Source organism: Lemur catta, chromosome 9 (genome assembly GCF_020740605.2).
Source record: "Lemur catta isolate mLemCat1 chromosome 9, mLemCat1.pri, whole genome shotgun sequence".
NCBI classification, from domain to species: Eukaryota; Metazoa; Chordata; class Mammalia; order Primates; family Lemuridae; genus Lemur; species Lemur catta.
The window spans coordinates 17,585,781-17,604,135 of NC_059136.1; the positions used below are offsets into that span (position 1 = coordinate 17,585,781).

The following is an 18,355-nucleotide window of genomic DNA, read 5'->3' on the forward strand; positions in this document are numbered from 1 at the left end:
CTTTATACTGTCCATCATTATATCTTGGCTAATAATGGCCTTCTATGGGACCTCTGTCTTTATTCAAGGAAAGAAAACTTGTAGGAAAAAAACAAGTAAATGAGCTAAGAGAAATGAGTATGAGACAATTTGTCCTCTGTACAGCATTTCCAGCAAGCAAAAGAATCAAAGTCCTGAATTCTTAATGTTCTTTAACATGGAGGCATCTGTCAGTTTTCATGGCTGTTACCTTTCTCTGTTAATTGTGTTACTAATGTCCAGCATTTTCTTGGACTGGAGAGAATTTTTAAATAATTCATCATTTGTAGGTTTGCCTAAGTGTCTAAAACTTATGTTCCTCTTGTTTTTGTTCTATACATGATTTCCTTAATTTTACTAACATTAATAACTTCAAAGGTAAGTATGCAAAATGTCCAGCAGCAAAACTCACTATCAGCAATGAAAGGCCAGTCTAGTTTTCACATTTGCCCTTTTGAGTGACCTTGTAAAGGGAATTTAAAGAACATGGATTTCAGTTCCTATAGAGGACTCTCTGATAAAGCTGTCAAAAGGTAGAGGTAAAGGTATTATTCAAGCCAGAAAAGAATTCTGAAGAAAACACATAAACACAATTCTAGGAGATGTGCAGTTACTTAGAAAAAAAGCTAAGCATTTAAACAGCTGGAGGCAAAGAAAAAGAAGTCTGCTTTGGTTGTTTTTCCAATGAATACACTTCCTGAGACACAAAGCAGTATTTGCCTCATGCATATTCAAACAAAAGGTCATAATTTGTGTTTCTTTTTTTGTGAGTACTTTCATTTGATTGCAAATAGTAGTATATTCAAATTTAATGTTATTTTCAGAAGTGTTTTCATTTCAATCACAGTGGAATATGTGGTCAAGAAAGTTGAAATTTCTAGATTGCAGACAAAGTAAAGGTAGTGTTTATATTTTTAGTTATGGTACATTGAGAGACATCACTGTTTTAGTTATTATTGTGAATTGCCCCCTGTGATCTGTAAAGTATATACTTAAGAGTTCTACATGCTATCTCAGGGTACCCTCAGGTGTATCTTTAAGGCGAGAATGGTAATTTCATTGGAGAAACGCCAATTCTCAATCAGACCCCGAGATCAGATGGATCCAGAGATGGGAATGAGTAAACACAGGCCAGCAGGTGTGCCAAGAGCATCCACACGGCGAAGGCACATTTGAACTGTTCTGTCTCCATCGTGAGCCCCAGACCCAGGTTTCCAGCCACTCACCAACATCTCTCTGGGGCGGACCCACTGGCCACTCAGCCTCCACATGTCCCACCACTTGGGGTGTTCTTCTTTAAGACTGCTCCTCTCCCCAAGATCTCCTGGCCCAGGTGTGGGCGTCTCCTACCACCTCTGCTCCCTCCTCCCAGTCTCCGGCCCCCAGCAAACGGCCTTGCCCTGTTGGTCTTGGCTTCAGAGGCACCCTCAGACTGGCTGTCTCTGTGCTTCCTCATGTGCTCTGGCTTGACTCCTGTCTGGCAGCATCTCTTGGGTCACTTCCATGTGTCCACTCACTCACTCACTTCAGCAGATGTTTACTGAGCACTGACTCCATCTCGCTTTCTGTGCTAGGCCCTCCCTGCAAAGCTATCTTTCTCAGTCATTTGTAAAAACGGGTTGTATTTATCTCCTTCCCACTATCACGTATCTTTGATGGCATTCCATCACCTGGAAACACAATTCAGACTCCTCAGCCTTGCGACAGTCTCCTCCATGCTGGCTGTTTGCCATGGTTGAGCCCCCGTCCTGCTCCAGGAGCAGGGAGGGCACTTGAGATGACCGTGATGATATTGCAAAATCCTGTGCAATTTGCCTGGCCCTGCCACAGCCATTTAGAAAATTGAAACAAAAAAGCCACCAAGAGCTTCTGCAAGAACATGGTGTAACGGGGGCTGGATTTAACCTCCCACCTGAAGCAACCCCCAAAATAGACAAAATATGTGAAGACACTGAGTATCTGGCAGTGAAGGGCCATGATCCTTGAGAGATGGTCAGCAAATAAGGTGAGCCCTACCATTGTCCTAGCTGACTGTCTTGAAAGAATTTCCTAGTCTCAGTGCTGGGAAAGGGAGCTCTGAAGGCTCCCTGCAGACTCCCTGAGTTGGGGATACAGAGCTGAGAGTCTGAGGGGGACCAAGGCCTGGAGACCAGAATTCTCAGGATGGAGAACCAGAGAGGAGAGAGCTGTACAAGAGAGAACTGGGGGATCTCCAGAGGCTCTCCCTTGAGTATTCAGTTGAATGCTGGTTAGCACAGGCATGTTGAAGAAACTACCTGAGTCTGGGAAAAGACCAGGAACAGTGCCTATTCCCACGTAGTTCAGTGACACAGGACACTGTGTTGCCTCAGAAGTGGGGAATTATTAGCCTTAGACTGAGACCTGCCTTTCTTGAGCCTAACACTTTTAAGATTAAGACTCATTTCTTTGCCTTCACATTTGCACCGGGCCGTATAACCTTGGGAAAGTATTTAAAGAGGTGGGGAACCTGTGGCCTTCTGATTTCAAGATTGTTCTTTTTTAAGCACCAAAGGAGGAAAGAAAAGCTTCATCTTTCTCTGCTGCACCCCTTTTAATAAAAGGATTTGTTCTGTAAAATTTGGATTCAGTGAAAATGTCGCACGCACTTAAGGACCTAGAAGGCCACATGTTCAAGCCCTGGGAATGCTGCTAGACTAGACAGCCATGTGGACACATCCTAGCACATGCACAATTCGTGTCAGTGAGGGCAGTATTTCCCTTCTCCTCTTGAGGATTTGCCAACCTCTTGAGTAGATAATGGAACCTAATCTTATAAGTATCATAGTCTTTCTGGTGAAAGATCTGTCTTTCCTGATAGCTTTTTGAGTTTGTACAGTATTTTGTACACTTGTGTATGAAAAAGATTTAATATCATTATTTTAAATATCATTATTTTAAATCTTTGGTCATTTTGTGAATCATGGTTATTTTTTTCTATTTCTGGCATGGATTTGAGAGTCAGTTTTTTAAGAATGAATTGCATTGGACAGTTAAAACACTATGAAGTGTATCCTCTAAGACACAGCACAACTCAAAGATATCTGCTTTTACCATCTTACTCATTTTATTTTTATTCATAATGCTCAAAAGTTCTAGCTAGTGCAATAAGGCAAGAAAAAGAAATAAAAGGTAACAAAATGGAAGGGAAGAAATAAAACAGTTGCAGATGGCCTGATTGTCTACATAGAAAATCCCAAGCCTTCTTCAAAATAATTACTAGAACTAATAACTTCAGCTAAGCCCATAAGATATCATATAAACACACAAAAATCAATTTCTATATATTAATAATGGACATGTAGAAAATGACATTGCAAATACAAAAATGAACTTCAACCTAAAACTCAAACCTTATTCAAAAACTAACTCAAAATGAACTATAGACTTAAATATAAAATGTAAAACTATAAAAACTTATAGAAAATCTTCAAGATCTAGGGCTAGGCAAAGAGTTCTTAGACTTGACACTGAAAGCATGACCCTAAGAGCAAAAATTGATAAGTTGAGCCTCATGAACATTAGAAACTTTTGTTTTGTGAAAACTCATGTGTAATGGACTGAATGTTTGTGTCCCTTCAGAATTTATAAGTTGAAATCCTACCCCCCAATATGTTATCAGGAGGTGGGGGCTTTGGAGGTGATTAGATCATGAAGGTAGAGCCTTTGTGAATGGGATTAGAGCCCTTAGAAAAGGGACCCCAGAGAGTTTTCATGCCCTTTTTCTGCCAAGTGAGGACACAGTGAAAAGTCAGCCATCTGCAACCAGGAAGCAGACCCTTCCAGCATCTGACCCTTCCAGCTGGCACTCTCATCTTAGACTTCCAGCTTTCAGGACTGTGAGAAATGAATGTTTGTTGTTTGAGCTACCCAGTCTGTGGTATTTTTGTTATAGCAGGCTGAGCTGACTAAGAATGTACATGAAACAGATAAAAAGACAAGCTATAGAGTAGGAAAATATATTTATAAACCACATATCCAACAAAGGGCTAGTTCCTAGATTACATAAGGAACTCTCAGAACTCAATAGTAAAAAAAAGCAAACATTCCAATTAAAAATGGGCAAAAGATATGAACAGACATTTTACCAAAGAGGGTATAAAGATGGCAAGAAGCACATGAAAGGATTGTTGAACATCATTAGACATCAGAGAAATGCAAATTAAAACCAAAATGAAATATCATTACTAACCTATCAGAATGGCTAAGATAAAAATAGTGACACCAATGTTTACAATGATTCAAAGAAACTAGATCATTTATACATTGGCAGTGGAAATGCAAAATAGTTCAGTTGCTTTGGAAAGAAGTTTATCAGTTTCTTATCAAAATAAATATGCAATTACCATCAACCCACCAGTTGTACTCTTGGACATTTATTCCAGAGAAGTAAAAACTTATGTTCACACAAAAACCTTATACAGGAACTTTGTTTGTAATAGGAGCTGATAAATAGGAATAAATATTCACAAGAGCTTTATTTGTAATAGGCAAAAGCTGGAAACAGCTCATATACTCCTCCTTCAGTGATGATTAAACCAGCTGTGGTATATCCAATAGTGTGGAATAATTCTCAGAAATAAACTATTGATGCATACACCAACTTGGATAAATCTTAAAGGGAATTATGCTGAGTGGGAAAAAAAAGCCAGTTCTGAAAGGTTACATGCTATATGGTTCCATTTATGTAACATTCTTGAAATGACAAAGTTATAAAAATGGGGAACAGTCTAGTGATTATGAACAGGAAAGAGGAACCAGGGATTGAATGGTGAGCAGTGAGAGGTGGGTGTGTCTATAAAAGGACAACATGGGGGGACCTGTGTGGCAATGGAACTGTTGTGTATCTTGACTGTACCAATGTCAGCATCCTGGCTGTGATATTGAACTATAGCTTTGCAAGATGTTACCCTTGAGGGAAAGTGCATGAAGGATACTCAGGCTCTGTCTCTGTGATTTCTTACACCTGCATGTGAATTACAATTATCTCAAGATAAAAAGTTTAATTTAAACACTTGGAATTTCATTAAACACTCATCAACATTTTGAGTTACAGGTTGTGATTGATAAAAAGTGCCCACCTCCTTCAATGTTGGCCATCTCAAGATTTTCTTGGACATGTTACTGAACACTCTAATAATTATCAAAATTGTAAAATGCATCACTGAGTATTAAGAATAATTTGATCAGCATTGTACAAGAATAAACAAATATGTCTAAAGGCCAAGTTTGATTAGCAAAAACACGTACATACACACAAAACAACTCCATGAAGGGAATGGCAGTTGCCCACTCTGATTCTGGGCCCAGACAGAAGGACCAAGGATTCTGCCGTCTGGGCTGTCACGATGAGGCTGACGTTGTCCCACGTCTTTTCTCACAGGATCTCCTCTTCAGCGTGTGCGCCCTCAACGTCCTCTCCACCATTGTGTGTGCGCTGGCCACAGCCATGTGCTGCATGCAGATGGTCTCTGCCGACGTCCTGCAGATGGTGAGTGGCCCCTTCCTTCCTGAGCACACTCAAAATGACGGGCCTGGTCCCCTTCTCCTGTAGCTGTTTGAAACCGACTTAGAAATGGGCACCAGCCAGATGCAGTGAGGACGACAGGCCCTGACAGTCCATGGCACTTGGAGGTGCTTGGAGGTCGCCTGTGCTGCCCTCTGGAAGACAGACTATCTGCACGTGTGGTGCCATTCATGTGTTTATTTTAGGTGGTGTTGGAGCTTCGTGTCAAAAGGTCCTGTTGTGTCCTCCTAGATGGCCCCTGACGTATGTCCCTGAGTCATTTTAGTGAGAGTCCTGCAGCCCTAGACATCCTCTGGGCCCAGCACCTCCAGAGCAAGGCACCTTCCTCAGGCTTCCAAATTCTCTTTTTAATAATGGAAGTTTAGGATTGTTAGCAAATGAGTTCTTCTGTAATTGAAAAACTGCTAATCTGTGCTTTTTAGATTTGCTAATGAACACTGAGCTCATAATCCAGTGGCCGACCACCAGCCGTCATCTGGTCCTCTGGCCAAGGTCTTACAGAGGAAGACTTGCTGCCCCCAGGGGTCACTGATACACGTTATAATACATGGGTTATTAATACGCAAATCGTAAATAATGAAGGCTTTTCATTGTTTCTATGTGAATGGAACACAGCCCACTATTCAGATGCTACCACTGAACTCATTCAGTGAAGAGGAATTGATGGGAAGATATTGTCCTTCAATGGTAAGCGTAGGAATCTTTCTCTCTTTCTCTCTCTCTCATCTCTGTCGCTCTCTGTCTCTTTCTCTCTCTTCCTCTCTCTCAGCTTGCCCCTTTGAGACCTACCCTGCCTCCCACACAGAGAGGTTTATGCATCTTGTTCAAGAAAAAACAAATTGTTCTTATAGTAGGCTTTCTTATGTGTTCTTCTTTCTCATCCACCCTGTGGCAGTACATCAGTTAATCAAGATACAGGGCCAGAGAGCATCATTACCACCACGTTAAAAATTCATTGGCCCTAATTGCATGCCGCGTGCAGCGTCTCTTCTCGGTATATATCCACACAGCTGTCACAGCCAGGCTGACCTTTCTGAGAGGTTGCAGTTTTCCGAAAGGTATCTAATTAAGCAGTTATTCAGTAGCAATGAACTTTAGCCCTTGTTCTTCGGGGCCTCATGTTGGTGATTTTCTCCAGCGTGTCGTGCAGAGGAAAGGTTAAGTACCAGGGTGTTCTCCTCACCTCAGCAGATTTTACTATTGATCTGTAAATATCACATCAATTGACCAAACTAACAAAACTAAAGGGATGTGAATGCTAAAAGTTTGCGTTCCCCTGGTTTCAAGCATTCAAATAAAAATTGCCAATTAAATAAGAATAAAGTATATTCTCGCTGTGATAGTGCACATAATTATAACAGCGATGTGCAGAGTCACTCTGGAGTTGCCATGTGTGGAACGTGAGCAGACCTGGAGCCGTGGGTCTGAGTCTGCTCACGTGGGTCAGCACGTCTGGGTCTGAGTCCCAGCTCCTCTGTGTATGAAGCAGGTGACTCTGGGTATATCACTGAACCTGCCTGTGCCTCAGTTTCCTCAACTGTGAAATAGAATTAATGGGATGCCTGGTGATCCCTCAATAAGTGTGATCTATTTTGATTTGCCTATTCTAGACATTTCATATAAATGAAATGATATGATATGTGGCCTTTTGTGTCTAGCTCCTTTCAATTAGCAAGACTTTTTTAAGGTTCGTTTGTGTTCCTACACGTAACAATACTTCATTCCTTTTTATGGATGAACAATATTCCATTGTATCAAGATACCACATTTTATTTATCCACTCATCAGTTGATGTTCATAAGGGTTGTTTTCACTTTTTGGCTATTATGAATAATGCTGTTATGAACATTCTTGTGCAAGGCTTTGTGTGAACATATGTTTTAATTTCTCTTGCGTGTAGACCTTGGAGAAGAATTGCTGGGTCATAGTGAGACCTTCTCTGAGACTTTAACAGTGAGAAGCACTAGATTATGATAAGCGCGTTATTGGCGGGGCGGGTCCCTGTGGGCAAGCGTGGAGAAGGCCTCCTGCCGCCTTTTCATGATAAGCTAACAGTAATTTCTTTTCTCGGGACCCTGATTCACAGCCCCAGCCCCCCTGCCCTTCTTGGGCACCTTGTTGAGCGGCACACTGTGCAGGGTGCTAGGCTGAGGGTGGAAAGCCAGTCTTCTCCCCGAGCTGTGGCCCTGCCATGGATCTCTGGCCTCCCAGCAAGGAGCTCCTCCTCCTATCTGCCCCCGGGGCAGCCCTGTGCCACCGTGTTGGTGTGGACTCTCACCCCACTTCCCCAGCTCCTCCCTGCCCCTCAGTGGGAGCAGCAGAGATTCCTACTGTGACTCATGTTAACAACTTATGCAACTGATCAAAATTCCAGCTAGAAAAACATTAGTTTTTCAGGAACAGTCCTAGTTTTGCGTTATCTACTGATTTATTAACCCATTTTTAATTCACACTTACGTGCTCACTCATTCATTGGTTCATTCATTTATTCGGTTACTCAGCACACATCTTATGTATTTTGCTACGTGTCCGGTGCCGCTAGGAATCTAGGGACAGTGAGAACAAGTCCTTCGAAGAACCTAAAACTTCTTATTTCTGTGGATCAGCAATGTGGGGTAATTAACAGCTGATGGAACTAGCATAACGAATGCACGTGCAGGTGGGATGCAAAGTGTTATGCCTGTTGTCAAAATTGATAAAGCTGATGACGCTAATGTGTGTGGAAATAGTGGCAGAAGATAATCTGATTACACAATTCAGTTTATGGATATCGTTTAGCAGAGAAGGCTTTTTACTTCTTAAGTGTCTATAATTTCATTTTTTTAGTTTTACTTTTTAAGTGTAATCTCATTTTCCATTACATTATTTTCCTCCCCACTTACTTCATTGCCAGCCACTTTAGCCTCGGGAACATCATCTGCTGTTACATGCATCGCCATTAGGCACTTGCTTGTTAACTTCATCTTTTATTATGTCATTTATGTTCTCTCCTCTAGTCATATGCTTGATAGAGTGGAACTCCTTTAGAAAGTGCAGATGGGGCACTGTGCCTTCTGCAGACTTGGTGACTGTGGGCTTGCCCACGGAGCTCGTAAGTGGTACTGGCCAGTCAGGGACATGATCCCACCCCCTGGGAACCCCAAAGTCACCCAAGCTCACCAGTATCTTCTCTCCACCTCACCCCAGTGCTGGCTGAACCTGCTGAAGAGCTCTCCTTGGACCCACGGTGACCTTGAGGTCCTTGAGGCTTGGGCTCAACAGAATCAACTCTGAGCAATTGATGCTACTTATCTACCAGACCAAGAAAACAGGCGGCTGATTAATCTAAACAGCTAGTTAAAGCAGTCATAAAAATGATGTGTACATACAAATATTGTGACTTTATGCTAATAGCATTTGTCCACCAGTCATGTGGTTTGAGGCCACGATCGTCCCTTTGGCTATGGGTCTGTGTGGTGTGCCTGGTTGTTATTTCTTGCATAAACTTTGTGGAAATTGCATGATCTATGACTTCTAGACTCAGTTCCTCGAAAGTGGAGCCAGCCATGGGAAGCGATCTGAGTGCAGAGCTTCCCTAGATGTTTATAACTCTCCTCTACTCTCTCAGAACTGCCTTGCCCTGACCTGATTTCGCAGCGATTTCTGCTTAGCTGCTCTCCTTTATCGAGTCTTTCCAAAACATTCAACCTGGTGTTCACAGAACGAGCAGCTCCTCCTGTCTGCATCCGTATGTCATTATGCAATTGCAGTAGTACCTAAAACCGGCCTTCCCTGAGTGGAAAGGCACTCTGCAGCCCTGGGTAGGCGTGGAACTCGCTTGGGGGTGGTGGCAGGACCAGAGAGCAGCAGGGCTGGCGGATGTCACCCAGGATCTGGAACGCAGAGGGGGAACTCCCGCTCCTCTGGTGGGCTGGTGAGGAGGAGGAGGTCAATGAAGAAAACTTCTACATGTAATAATCCTGCCATTTCCACTAAGTCTAACAGGGGCAGAGGAAGAGGGCTTTTGCCCCTATTTCTTTGTCTTTCTGGGAGCTCGGAGGTGTGTGTGCTCCCTTCAGGATGTGGTGGGAATGCTGGGAGAGGGTGCTGTGTCCGCAGGGAGCAGGGAGGGTCCACACTGGCCGGGAGTGGGCCCAGGCAGAAAGGGAGGCAAGTAGACCTAGGCTGGGCACAGGGAGAGGCTGCTAGAATCCCAAGGTGTTCCTGGGGGAATCCCAGCACCTGTCTCCAGACCCCTGCTGCCTGGCCTGCCCTCCACCCCATTCTCCAAGGCAGGATGTGGAGGCCTGGGGGTAAGAGCTGGTATTCATGGCAAGAGACTTCCTTTAGCCACGCAACGCTGCCGTGTGGGTCTGTGACTGAGAAATGGTGCTTCCCAGGGATGATGGCTGTGATCACATGGTCATGATGGTGCTCACTGTCCTGCAGCCCCAGTGTCAGGGAGGGCCCGGAGACCAGCCCCTGACTCCCCATCCCAGGCCCCTTGACCTCATCACACTCTCCCTAGGATCCTAGACTCTGGGCTGTGTGGATAGACTGAAATTTTAGGGGCTCCATGTTAAGTGGGCCGTGGGAAGCTGTGGGAGGCCAGGTCGCCCCAGGTCTCACCTGGAAGAACAGCACACGCCTAAGTTGGGATCCCCTCTCCCCAGAGCAGACCATGAGTGTGGGCTTTTCTATAGCGGGGTCTCAAATGCTCACTCCTGTTGTGCGGGGCACAGCCCTGGGCGCTAGGACCAGTCCCAGGCACAGCTGTTCCATTGTCACCACACGGATCAGGAATCAGAAGAGGCAGTTTCATCCTTCAGGATCCTTTTGCCAGGTCCTGAAGGAGGACCAGGAGGTGCCAGGTGAGAGGGAGACAAGGAGCAGGGGAGAGGGAAGAAAACATAATTGGTATTTGGGGTTGCTTGGGAGCAGACTTGTTTAAGGAGTGTGGCATTTTGGGCACTGGTTGGTTAGGAAGCTGGAAACTAGATGGGATTCAGTGAGCAAGGGCGTCGCTCATAAACATGCTTTCAATGGCAGTGACCTCATCAGATTGGTTTAAAAATAGCTCTGCTGGCAGGATGGAGACTGAATTCCAGAGGCAGAAAATCAAGGCAGAAAGATACACACAGTAGAAGCTCCTGCAGGGAGGAGATAACGGGCTGAATGGAGGCGCCTCAGTGGGGAGGTGTCTGTCCCTGTCCTCAGCAGATGATTGTGGAGCCCCTGCTGGGCCCAGAGTGGGAATACAGAGGGGATAAAACACAAATGGGCCCTGGACGGTCAGGAAAGGAAATTGCCCTTGGGGTTGCCGCACAGTCTCTGGGAGTTGGTTACCCAGGTGTGCAAGGCTGAAGGAACAAAAGGGAGTGCTGAGGTTGCAGAGAGGTGAGTAATTGCAGAAAGCAGCTGTCACCCTTAGAGCTGGGAGCACAGAGGGAGGGAGTGGAAGAAGCAGGAAAACAGCAGCTCACCTGTCCCACCACCTGCCTTCCAGGCTCCCTCTAGCGCCCCCTATAGGCAGAAGCTGACAGGCAGCCAGCTGCAAGGGAGCCTGGGAAATGTAGTCTGCAGACTTCCAGCCCCAGCATGCAGAGCAGAGGACAGAGTTGGTGACTTTGCTGCCAGACACGCCCTGTCCTCATTAACCAGACACCGATGGCGGGGAAGAGAGGGAGGAGGGCAAGCATGATTTGCAGGCTTCTCTTGGGGAGGCTGAGGAGCCCGGCTAACAGGCTCCCTCTGAAACGAGCCAAGGCTGGAATGCTTCCATGAAGGTGAGGCCAGCACACCCTGGAAGGGCAGTCTGGACCTCAGAGCAGATGCAGAGCCTGTCCCTTAACCTCTACAAAGCCTCTGGTGTGCGGCAGCATCTTCTCGTGTGAACCTGCTCGTAGGGTCATCCGGAGCTCCTCACTCCTGAACATGCTTGTTCTCCTTCTGGGTAGAATTGTGCCTTGCAGAGGAAAGTGTTTGGGTTTCTGCATTTCATTTTAGTTGAGTATGTTATTGACTTTTTTCTAATTTCTGATAGAAACTAATTCAAAATATTTCCTTATTAGACCTCAAGGACAGTTGCCCTCTCCCTAGCTGCTGAGCAGTGCGCAGTAGGCGTCAGGACTGACAGCTTTCCAAGGCAGAGGGCGACAGACACACATTCGATCTGCTGGTCGCCATTGCTGAGCCCGTTTCAGACAATTACACAAACACAGCCATGGGCAGACCAGCTGGAAAGGCAAGGAGCGTGCCTTGTGTGTTAGGAAGACCCGCAGGGCCCATTGTTGGTCTGACTTGTTTAGACGTGGCCGCCATCCTTTCTCCGTCAGCCTAGAGCACACTGATCTCACAGCATTTGACCATACTCAGAATCGTTACCTCACCCAGACCAGTGCAAAGTGTTCTCACTCCAGCCCACCCTACCCCTGCTGCCAGGGGCACTTTCCTACCACGCAGCTCCCATCGCCCAACTCCCAGGCTCCAACACCCTAAGAATTGACTTCGAGAGCCTTATCTATTTGCTTTTCTTAAACTCATCTTTCACTGGCTCGCCTATTCTTGAGCCGGAGTGCCCTCCTGCAAGCCCACCCTTTGGAATCCTACCGATCTTTCAAGGCCCATTCAGACATCATCTTCTTCATGAACCCTTTGGGACCCCAATTCCCACACAGTGCTTGGAGACTTCACTGTTGTCTAAAGGAGCTGTCCTTCTTGGCCGTGTGTGGGTGACAGGGACTGGGTCCTTGTCTCGCCCCCACAATCCTCTCCTTCCTCGGCCTGCCACACAGTGGGAGGTCCCAGAGCGTGGCACCCTCGTAGCACAGAGTCTTTGGGGACCTGTAGACACTCACAGGGAGGTGCTGACTGGCACTGGAGCAGTGTCTCAGGCATCTCCACGCCACAGGTAACCTCTGGGCAGCAGTAACTTGAGGGTGGAAAGAGAAGCAGTTATTGGTTGTACTTCAAAAATGGAAAACTAGGCTTCATTTTGTTAAAGTGATGTTACCGCACATTGCTTAAGCAGCATCTCAGTGTTTAAGGTTGCCCCATAGAATGTTCTAGAGCTTACAAAGGAGTCTTTTTTTTCTTCAGAGCACTGTTTTACAAAATGTGTTAATCCCATAGAACTGCAAAATATTTATAAAACTATGTGTCCAAAGGGCCCATAATGAAATATTTGAGAAGCGTTGGGTTAAAGGATTAAATGGTTAAATAAATAATTCAACACAGGCCTTCTCAGAGCCTTTAACACACTAATGAATGTTGTAGGGCTCCAAGAAGACAATATGTGGCGGTTCCCAAATGTATTTCACTGCAGGAATTTCGGGGGTGGGCTGAGACATTTTTCATGAACACACTTCAGGAAGTGCCGTCTTAAACCGTGGACCTCAGGCGCCCTTTAACTGCATGCAGTCTTTGAGCAGTGTGATCAGAGGAGCCAGGTTTAGTGGTAGGGAAAGCATTAAAGACTTCCTGGACGGTATTTTTTCTTTTAAAAAATAAGAGGCATTCTGCATAACAGCGTGGGCAGCAAAGCGCAATGAGGCTTCCCAGGCGAGGCGTTCCTCGGGGAGCCTCCGTTTGAAAGTGTGTGTTTAGCAGTCATGGCTTGACAGTTTAAATTACAGACGTTGCACACTGATCATTAAAGCTTATGTATAATTGGCTTAATTAGACACAAGCCGCACGAGATGTCCCAGATAACTCCGACTGTCTGTGTCTTCCAGTTTCTCCCGCAGAGGTCGCAGTCTGCCGGCGCCGCCTGCGTGACCCCCCACGGCACCGTTGTGCACCGGACCCTGGATTTCGACGAGTTCATCCCCCCGCTCCCACCGCCGCCCTATTACCCTCCAGAGTACACCTGTACACCCTCCACTGAGGCCCCCAGGTTGGTCTTCCGTGGATGCCCCCATCTTGAAGCCCCCAAGAGCAGAAGCAGTCGTTGGGAGGTTGGAACGGTCCTGCACGCTTTCAGGGGAGAAGCTGAGCAGAACCGAGAGCCGGTGTCTGTGAGTGTGTTTCGTGAAAGAACAGAGATGGCACGGCGACAGGAGTAGTGCTTAGAAATAGAACATTTCTGACGGTGTCTCTGCAAGGCATCGCACTGGACACTGGCGGCAGACAGGAGCAGCTCCACGATGTTCTCATGACACGCAATGCCGCCATCGCGTTATACTTATTCATACAACATGGACAGGGCCATAGAGTTTACTGAAAATGTTGATGTCTCTCCAGGAAAAACACGAGTGAAAGCTGCCTAGTGAATTGGCTTTTATTCACAACCACGACGAGTCCTGGATGAGGGGAACCCCACCAGTCCGCACTCTGCTTTGAGAGTGATGTCAGCCGTTCAGGTTCCTTCCCCAGGGAATGACAGTGTGACGCTTCTGCCTTTTCAGGGGCCTCCACCTGGACTTCGCTGGGTCTCCGTTCAGCACTTTGTATGACGTGGCCATCAACAGCCCTGGCCTGCTCTACCCTGCCGAGCTGCCCCCACCGTACGAGGCAGTGGTGGGCCAGCCCCCCGCCGGCCAGGTGAGGCCCGGGCCCAGGCAAGGCCAGTTCCCGGGGAAGGTGGCGGGACCCTCCCCACCTGTCCTCAGAAAGCACCACGTCAGGGTGTGAGTCGGCTGTGTAGTTAGCACCCGTGACCACCCAGTGCCCAGACCTACTGTGCACACTTGTACCTCTTAGGCCTGTCCGCAAACCTGTGGGGTGCTGGTCTCGTTAGCCCTGTGCTGTGCGCGAGGCATCAGGTTCAGACAGCGGAACCTGCAGAGGTTCCAACCCAGACCTGGGTGCCCAGTATTTGTGCTTTTCCCCTTGGCTACTTGCTCAGGCTCTGCCGCTGTGCATCGCCACTCACGTGTCTGAGCTTAATGTTCTGTGTGCCTGGGGACACGGTGCAGAAGGAATTGGGATAGCTTCTAACCCATGGGCAGACCCCCCGAAACCCAGGGGACCTTGGCCTGTCTTGACCACATGCTGCTGTCACCATCTACCAGGGAGGTAAGACAGCTGTTCTGGATCCCTGGTCCTGTCTGAGGCCAGGCCAGGAAGTGCCTCAGCTGCCGGGTGTTTCAGGCCTTCTCTGAGCTGGGTGTGCCAGGCACTGCCACCGCCTCTCGGTGCCTGACATGTAACAGGCCCTCGGAAGGAGGTCATGGAGCCTCAGTACAGTACCAGGCTCATGAGATGAAATGGGAGGTTGCCTGCAATGCAGCCAGCTTAGGACTTGCAACAAAGTAAGTACTGACTTCAGCAAAAGCCAGTCGTCCTTTGTGGGGTATTATTTTCATTTTTGTCGTGGCTGCTGTTGCTGTCATTACTGAGTATGGAACGATGCTAGCCAGGGCAGAGAGGCGGGAACACCTGGAAAGGTCATGTGGTGGCTGAGTGCAGGACAGAGGTCAGGGAGGTCCTGGAGGCCTCAGGGATGGGCGTGGGTGGGGGGCACAGAGGGACATGAGATGGCATGCCGGGAAGGGCAGTGGGGCTGGGGGCTGAGCCAATTCTGGGCTCTGAGCGCCAAGCAGAGGAGAGTGGACACCCAGGACGGTACTTTTGAATTTCTCAGCAGCCATGGAGCCCCTGGACACAGCTCACAAACCCATGGGGACAGTCACATCCACAAGGACACATCACCTTTTGCAGGCTGGGTGGTCTGAGGACAGGAGGAGATGCGCCTTCCTTGTGCCCAGTGGAAACATGGACAGCACATTCAGACCCTGTTAGACTCAACCCATTGGAAGGGGAAATATTTGCCATAGGGACTGTCCTTCAGGGTGGCTTGCAGTGGGCCAGCTCAGTCTCCAAACCCGCCTGGTAAGTCCCCAGCCCGTCCTCGCAGCCCTGTCCAAGCAGACAGTGCCTGAGCGGCTGCCTTTGCACCTGCTCCCACCCTGAACAGACGTCAGTCCCTGGGACTCCACTGGGCCAAGGACTCTGTCACCAGGAGAAACACACGTGTGGGAACTGCCTGGGTGTCCATCACCTCTTCAGTGAGGAGGCAAAGTGTGGCCCTGAAACCTCATTCCTAAACCTGCAGTACTGGAGATGCTCTTGGATGTTTTTTAAAGCTGAACAGGGACCTCTGCCTTCCTGATGTGGTTTATTTTTCTGTTTATGATAAAAAATAATTCAAATCAATATTATCGGTGGAGACCATTTGCTGTGATAAGAGTTATCACCAGTGCTCTGAGGGGGGCGCCCAGTGCACTGTGGGGCACTTGTCAGGGGCACAGGGCCTGTGTTTGGGGGGTCCAGGAAGGACCTGAGAGCTCAGACTGGGTGGGCGTCAGGCAGGCAGGGTTCAGGAGAGGGTCCGGGAGGGCTCCTGGGAAGGAAGGAGCAGGGTGGGCACAACACACCCACCAGATAGAAGGCCACTCAGGATGAGTCTCGGGTGAGTGTGGCGTGGGTGGCGGTGACTTGTCCGGGTGTGGGGGGTGGGATTCTGAGTGAGTGTCCATTGGGCGGTAGGGTCTGTGGTTCAGCAACTTAGAGAGATTGGAGTTAGATACAGAGATAGTCACTGGAGCCTGGGGGACGGAGGAGGGGGTGGATCACCCAAAGAGGGGAATAGCTTCAAGGAATGTCACCATTGTGGGTGGCAGAGGAAGGGCACCCACCCACACGGCAGAGCACCAGGCAGGGCTCTGGGAAGCCTGCATTTGCAGGAACCAGCAGTTCGGGAAGGAAGTGATGGGCCAGCTGTGCCCAGAGACTGTGATGGCCAACGCCAGGTCCCCCTTCCTCACCATGGAGGAGCTGTGGGTGACCTCCGCAAGAGCAGCTTTGATGGGCTGGAGAGGCAGGAGCTGGGATGTGCTGGGCAGAGGCGTGGATGGGGTGTGAGGAAGTGGGGCATGGGTGTGGCCCTGGGTTTGACTCCAGTGGGCCTCACCCCCCATCCCAGAACTTGTTAATCCAGTCCCGATGGCTGGGCCCACCTCAAGGTTCCTGATCAGTCGCTGATGGTGGGCGAGGACTAAGGATTTGCACTCCTAACAAGTCCCAGCTCCTGCTGCTGCCGCTGCCACCGCCCCAGGGATGAATACTGTGAGAAGGAGTGGATCACTCTTGTGGGATGTTTGGCAAAGAGGAGAGAAGATGGGATGGTAGTCAGAGGAGACTGTGGGTATAGAGTCTTGAGGATTCACCAGGCACATATGGAATGGTCCAGAGCGTGGAAACTCCCCAAAGTCCACATGGGTGTGTGATTCTCCATAGTCGCCTTGGGGTAGGAGGGCAACCCTGCCACTTCCCTCATCTGCACGGTGCCCCTGCCTACTGCTGTCACAGAACTCCAGCTCTGTGCTGGGGACTGAGTTTGGGCCTCCTTCATGCCCTCCCTTTTGTGAGCCATTATCCCTATTTCCAGAAAAGAGGGCTGGCCGGAACGATTCATGATTGCGTGTGTATGACTCTGTGGAGAGTGGCAAGGCCGGGCGTGCTGCCCGCTCAGAGCCCTTGGCCCCCCTGACAACACGAACCCTTCTGCATGTGGAGCCGGCCCCCAGCTTCCCAAGGCCCCGGATGCTGCAGTAGCTCTTGGGCTTGGGTGAGACTTTCCATGCGCCACCCACAGCTGCACACCACAGGGACATTCACTTGTGTTGCATCACAAATGCACTCTTTTCTCTAAAGAATAGGCTATATTGGAGGGTAATAATACTGGTTCTAAGGCCAATAAGACTCCATTCTCCAAAACTCCTGGGAATTCTCTAAGTTGAGCTTTCTTTCACAGACCTTTGGTGAGAAGAGCTTTAATGTCAAAGGCTTGTCTCCTGTTAGCTTGTGTTGACTCGAAACCTCCAGCTCACAAGTGCTGTGCAAACATTACGCATTATCCGTTTGAGCGCATCTGTCTGCACGGCCTTTCTCCGGGCTAACAACCTGGGAGCAGGGCAGCAGCTGGTAATTAAGGGGTCGCCGCAGCCCTTGGGCCGATTCTCTTTGACCCCATGGTCCGGGAGCACTTTTCAATTCCACAGACGTCTCTGGGAGTCTGGAAGTCGGTGAAACCCATCACCTTCTGCAGAGGGAGGCTGCGCCCGCCAGCTGCCACCACCCCGGCAGCCCGTCCCACCTGACAGACAGTGAGGAGCGGCCCCTTCACAGCAAGACGTGTCTCCCTGGGTGACAAGGAGGTCAATTGCTTCCCCTTGTTAGGACAAATGGCGTATAAACCGCCTGTCAGCACTCGTTTGGATAAAGAGAGGAAGACAGACCGACAGAAAAGCGGCTCTATGCGGGGGCAGGAGAAGATATTTTTGACTCCAGAAGGCAAAGCGCTCCCTGCCTGCGGATGTTCCTTTTGACCCCTTTGCCTGGATGGGGCGGCCCCACACATTCCCTTCTGGCTTAGGCTGCGAGGCTCTGAGACTGTACTCTCCAGCGAGTTCGCTGAGGGTGTGAACTTCTTTCAATAGCAGGAAAGCAACTGAGAATTTACCAGTCCAACATCTTGTCTGGGTGACCAGCTTGTTTCAGGGACCATTTACACCTGTGCAATATAGAACTGTGGCCTGGACAGGTCCCTTACGTTGGGGCACTAACAGTCTGTGGCGGCAGGGCAGGGACAAGCCAACTTCTCTGGGGCTTCCGAGGAGAATGGGGCCTGGCAATCCGGGTGGGGTTGGGGTACTTGTGAGCACAGGAGAGGTCATCGTGGGGAGCCCAGCGTGGGCAAAGGTGCAGAAGTGGGGCGGCCAAGAGGCCAGTTGTGGGAGCTCTGGGTGCATAACCGGAGTCACTGAAATAGTTTGAGGGCACACTCTGTGACCTTGGATGTCAAACTACAGA

General features: G+C 48.5%; 1 protein-coding gene across 4 annotated transcripts in view; it reads left to right on the forward strand.

Annotated features, from left to right (window-relative positions):
- Window positions 1–18,355, forward strand: part of FAM189A1 (family with sequence similarity 189 member A1) — a 325,715-nt gene that overhangs the window by 295,403 nt on the left and 11,957 nt on the right. For all 4 annotated transcript variants that reach the window (XM_045560946.1, XM_045560947.1, XM_045560948.1 and 1 more), the window contains 3 exons: window positions 5,420–5,527; window positions 13,276–13,436; window positions 13,948–14,083. In XM_045560946.1, coding sequence (XP_045416902.1) covers window positions 5,420–5,527; window positions 13,276–13,436; window positions 13,948–14,083 — 405 coding nt within the window. The remainder of the gene's footprint in view (window positions 1–5,419; window positions 5,528–13,275; window positions 13,437–13,947; window positions 14,084–18,355) is intronic.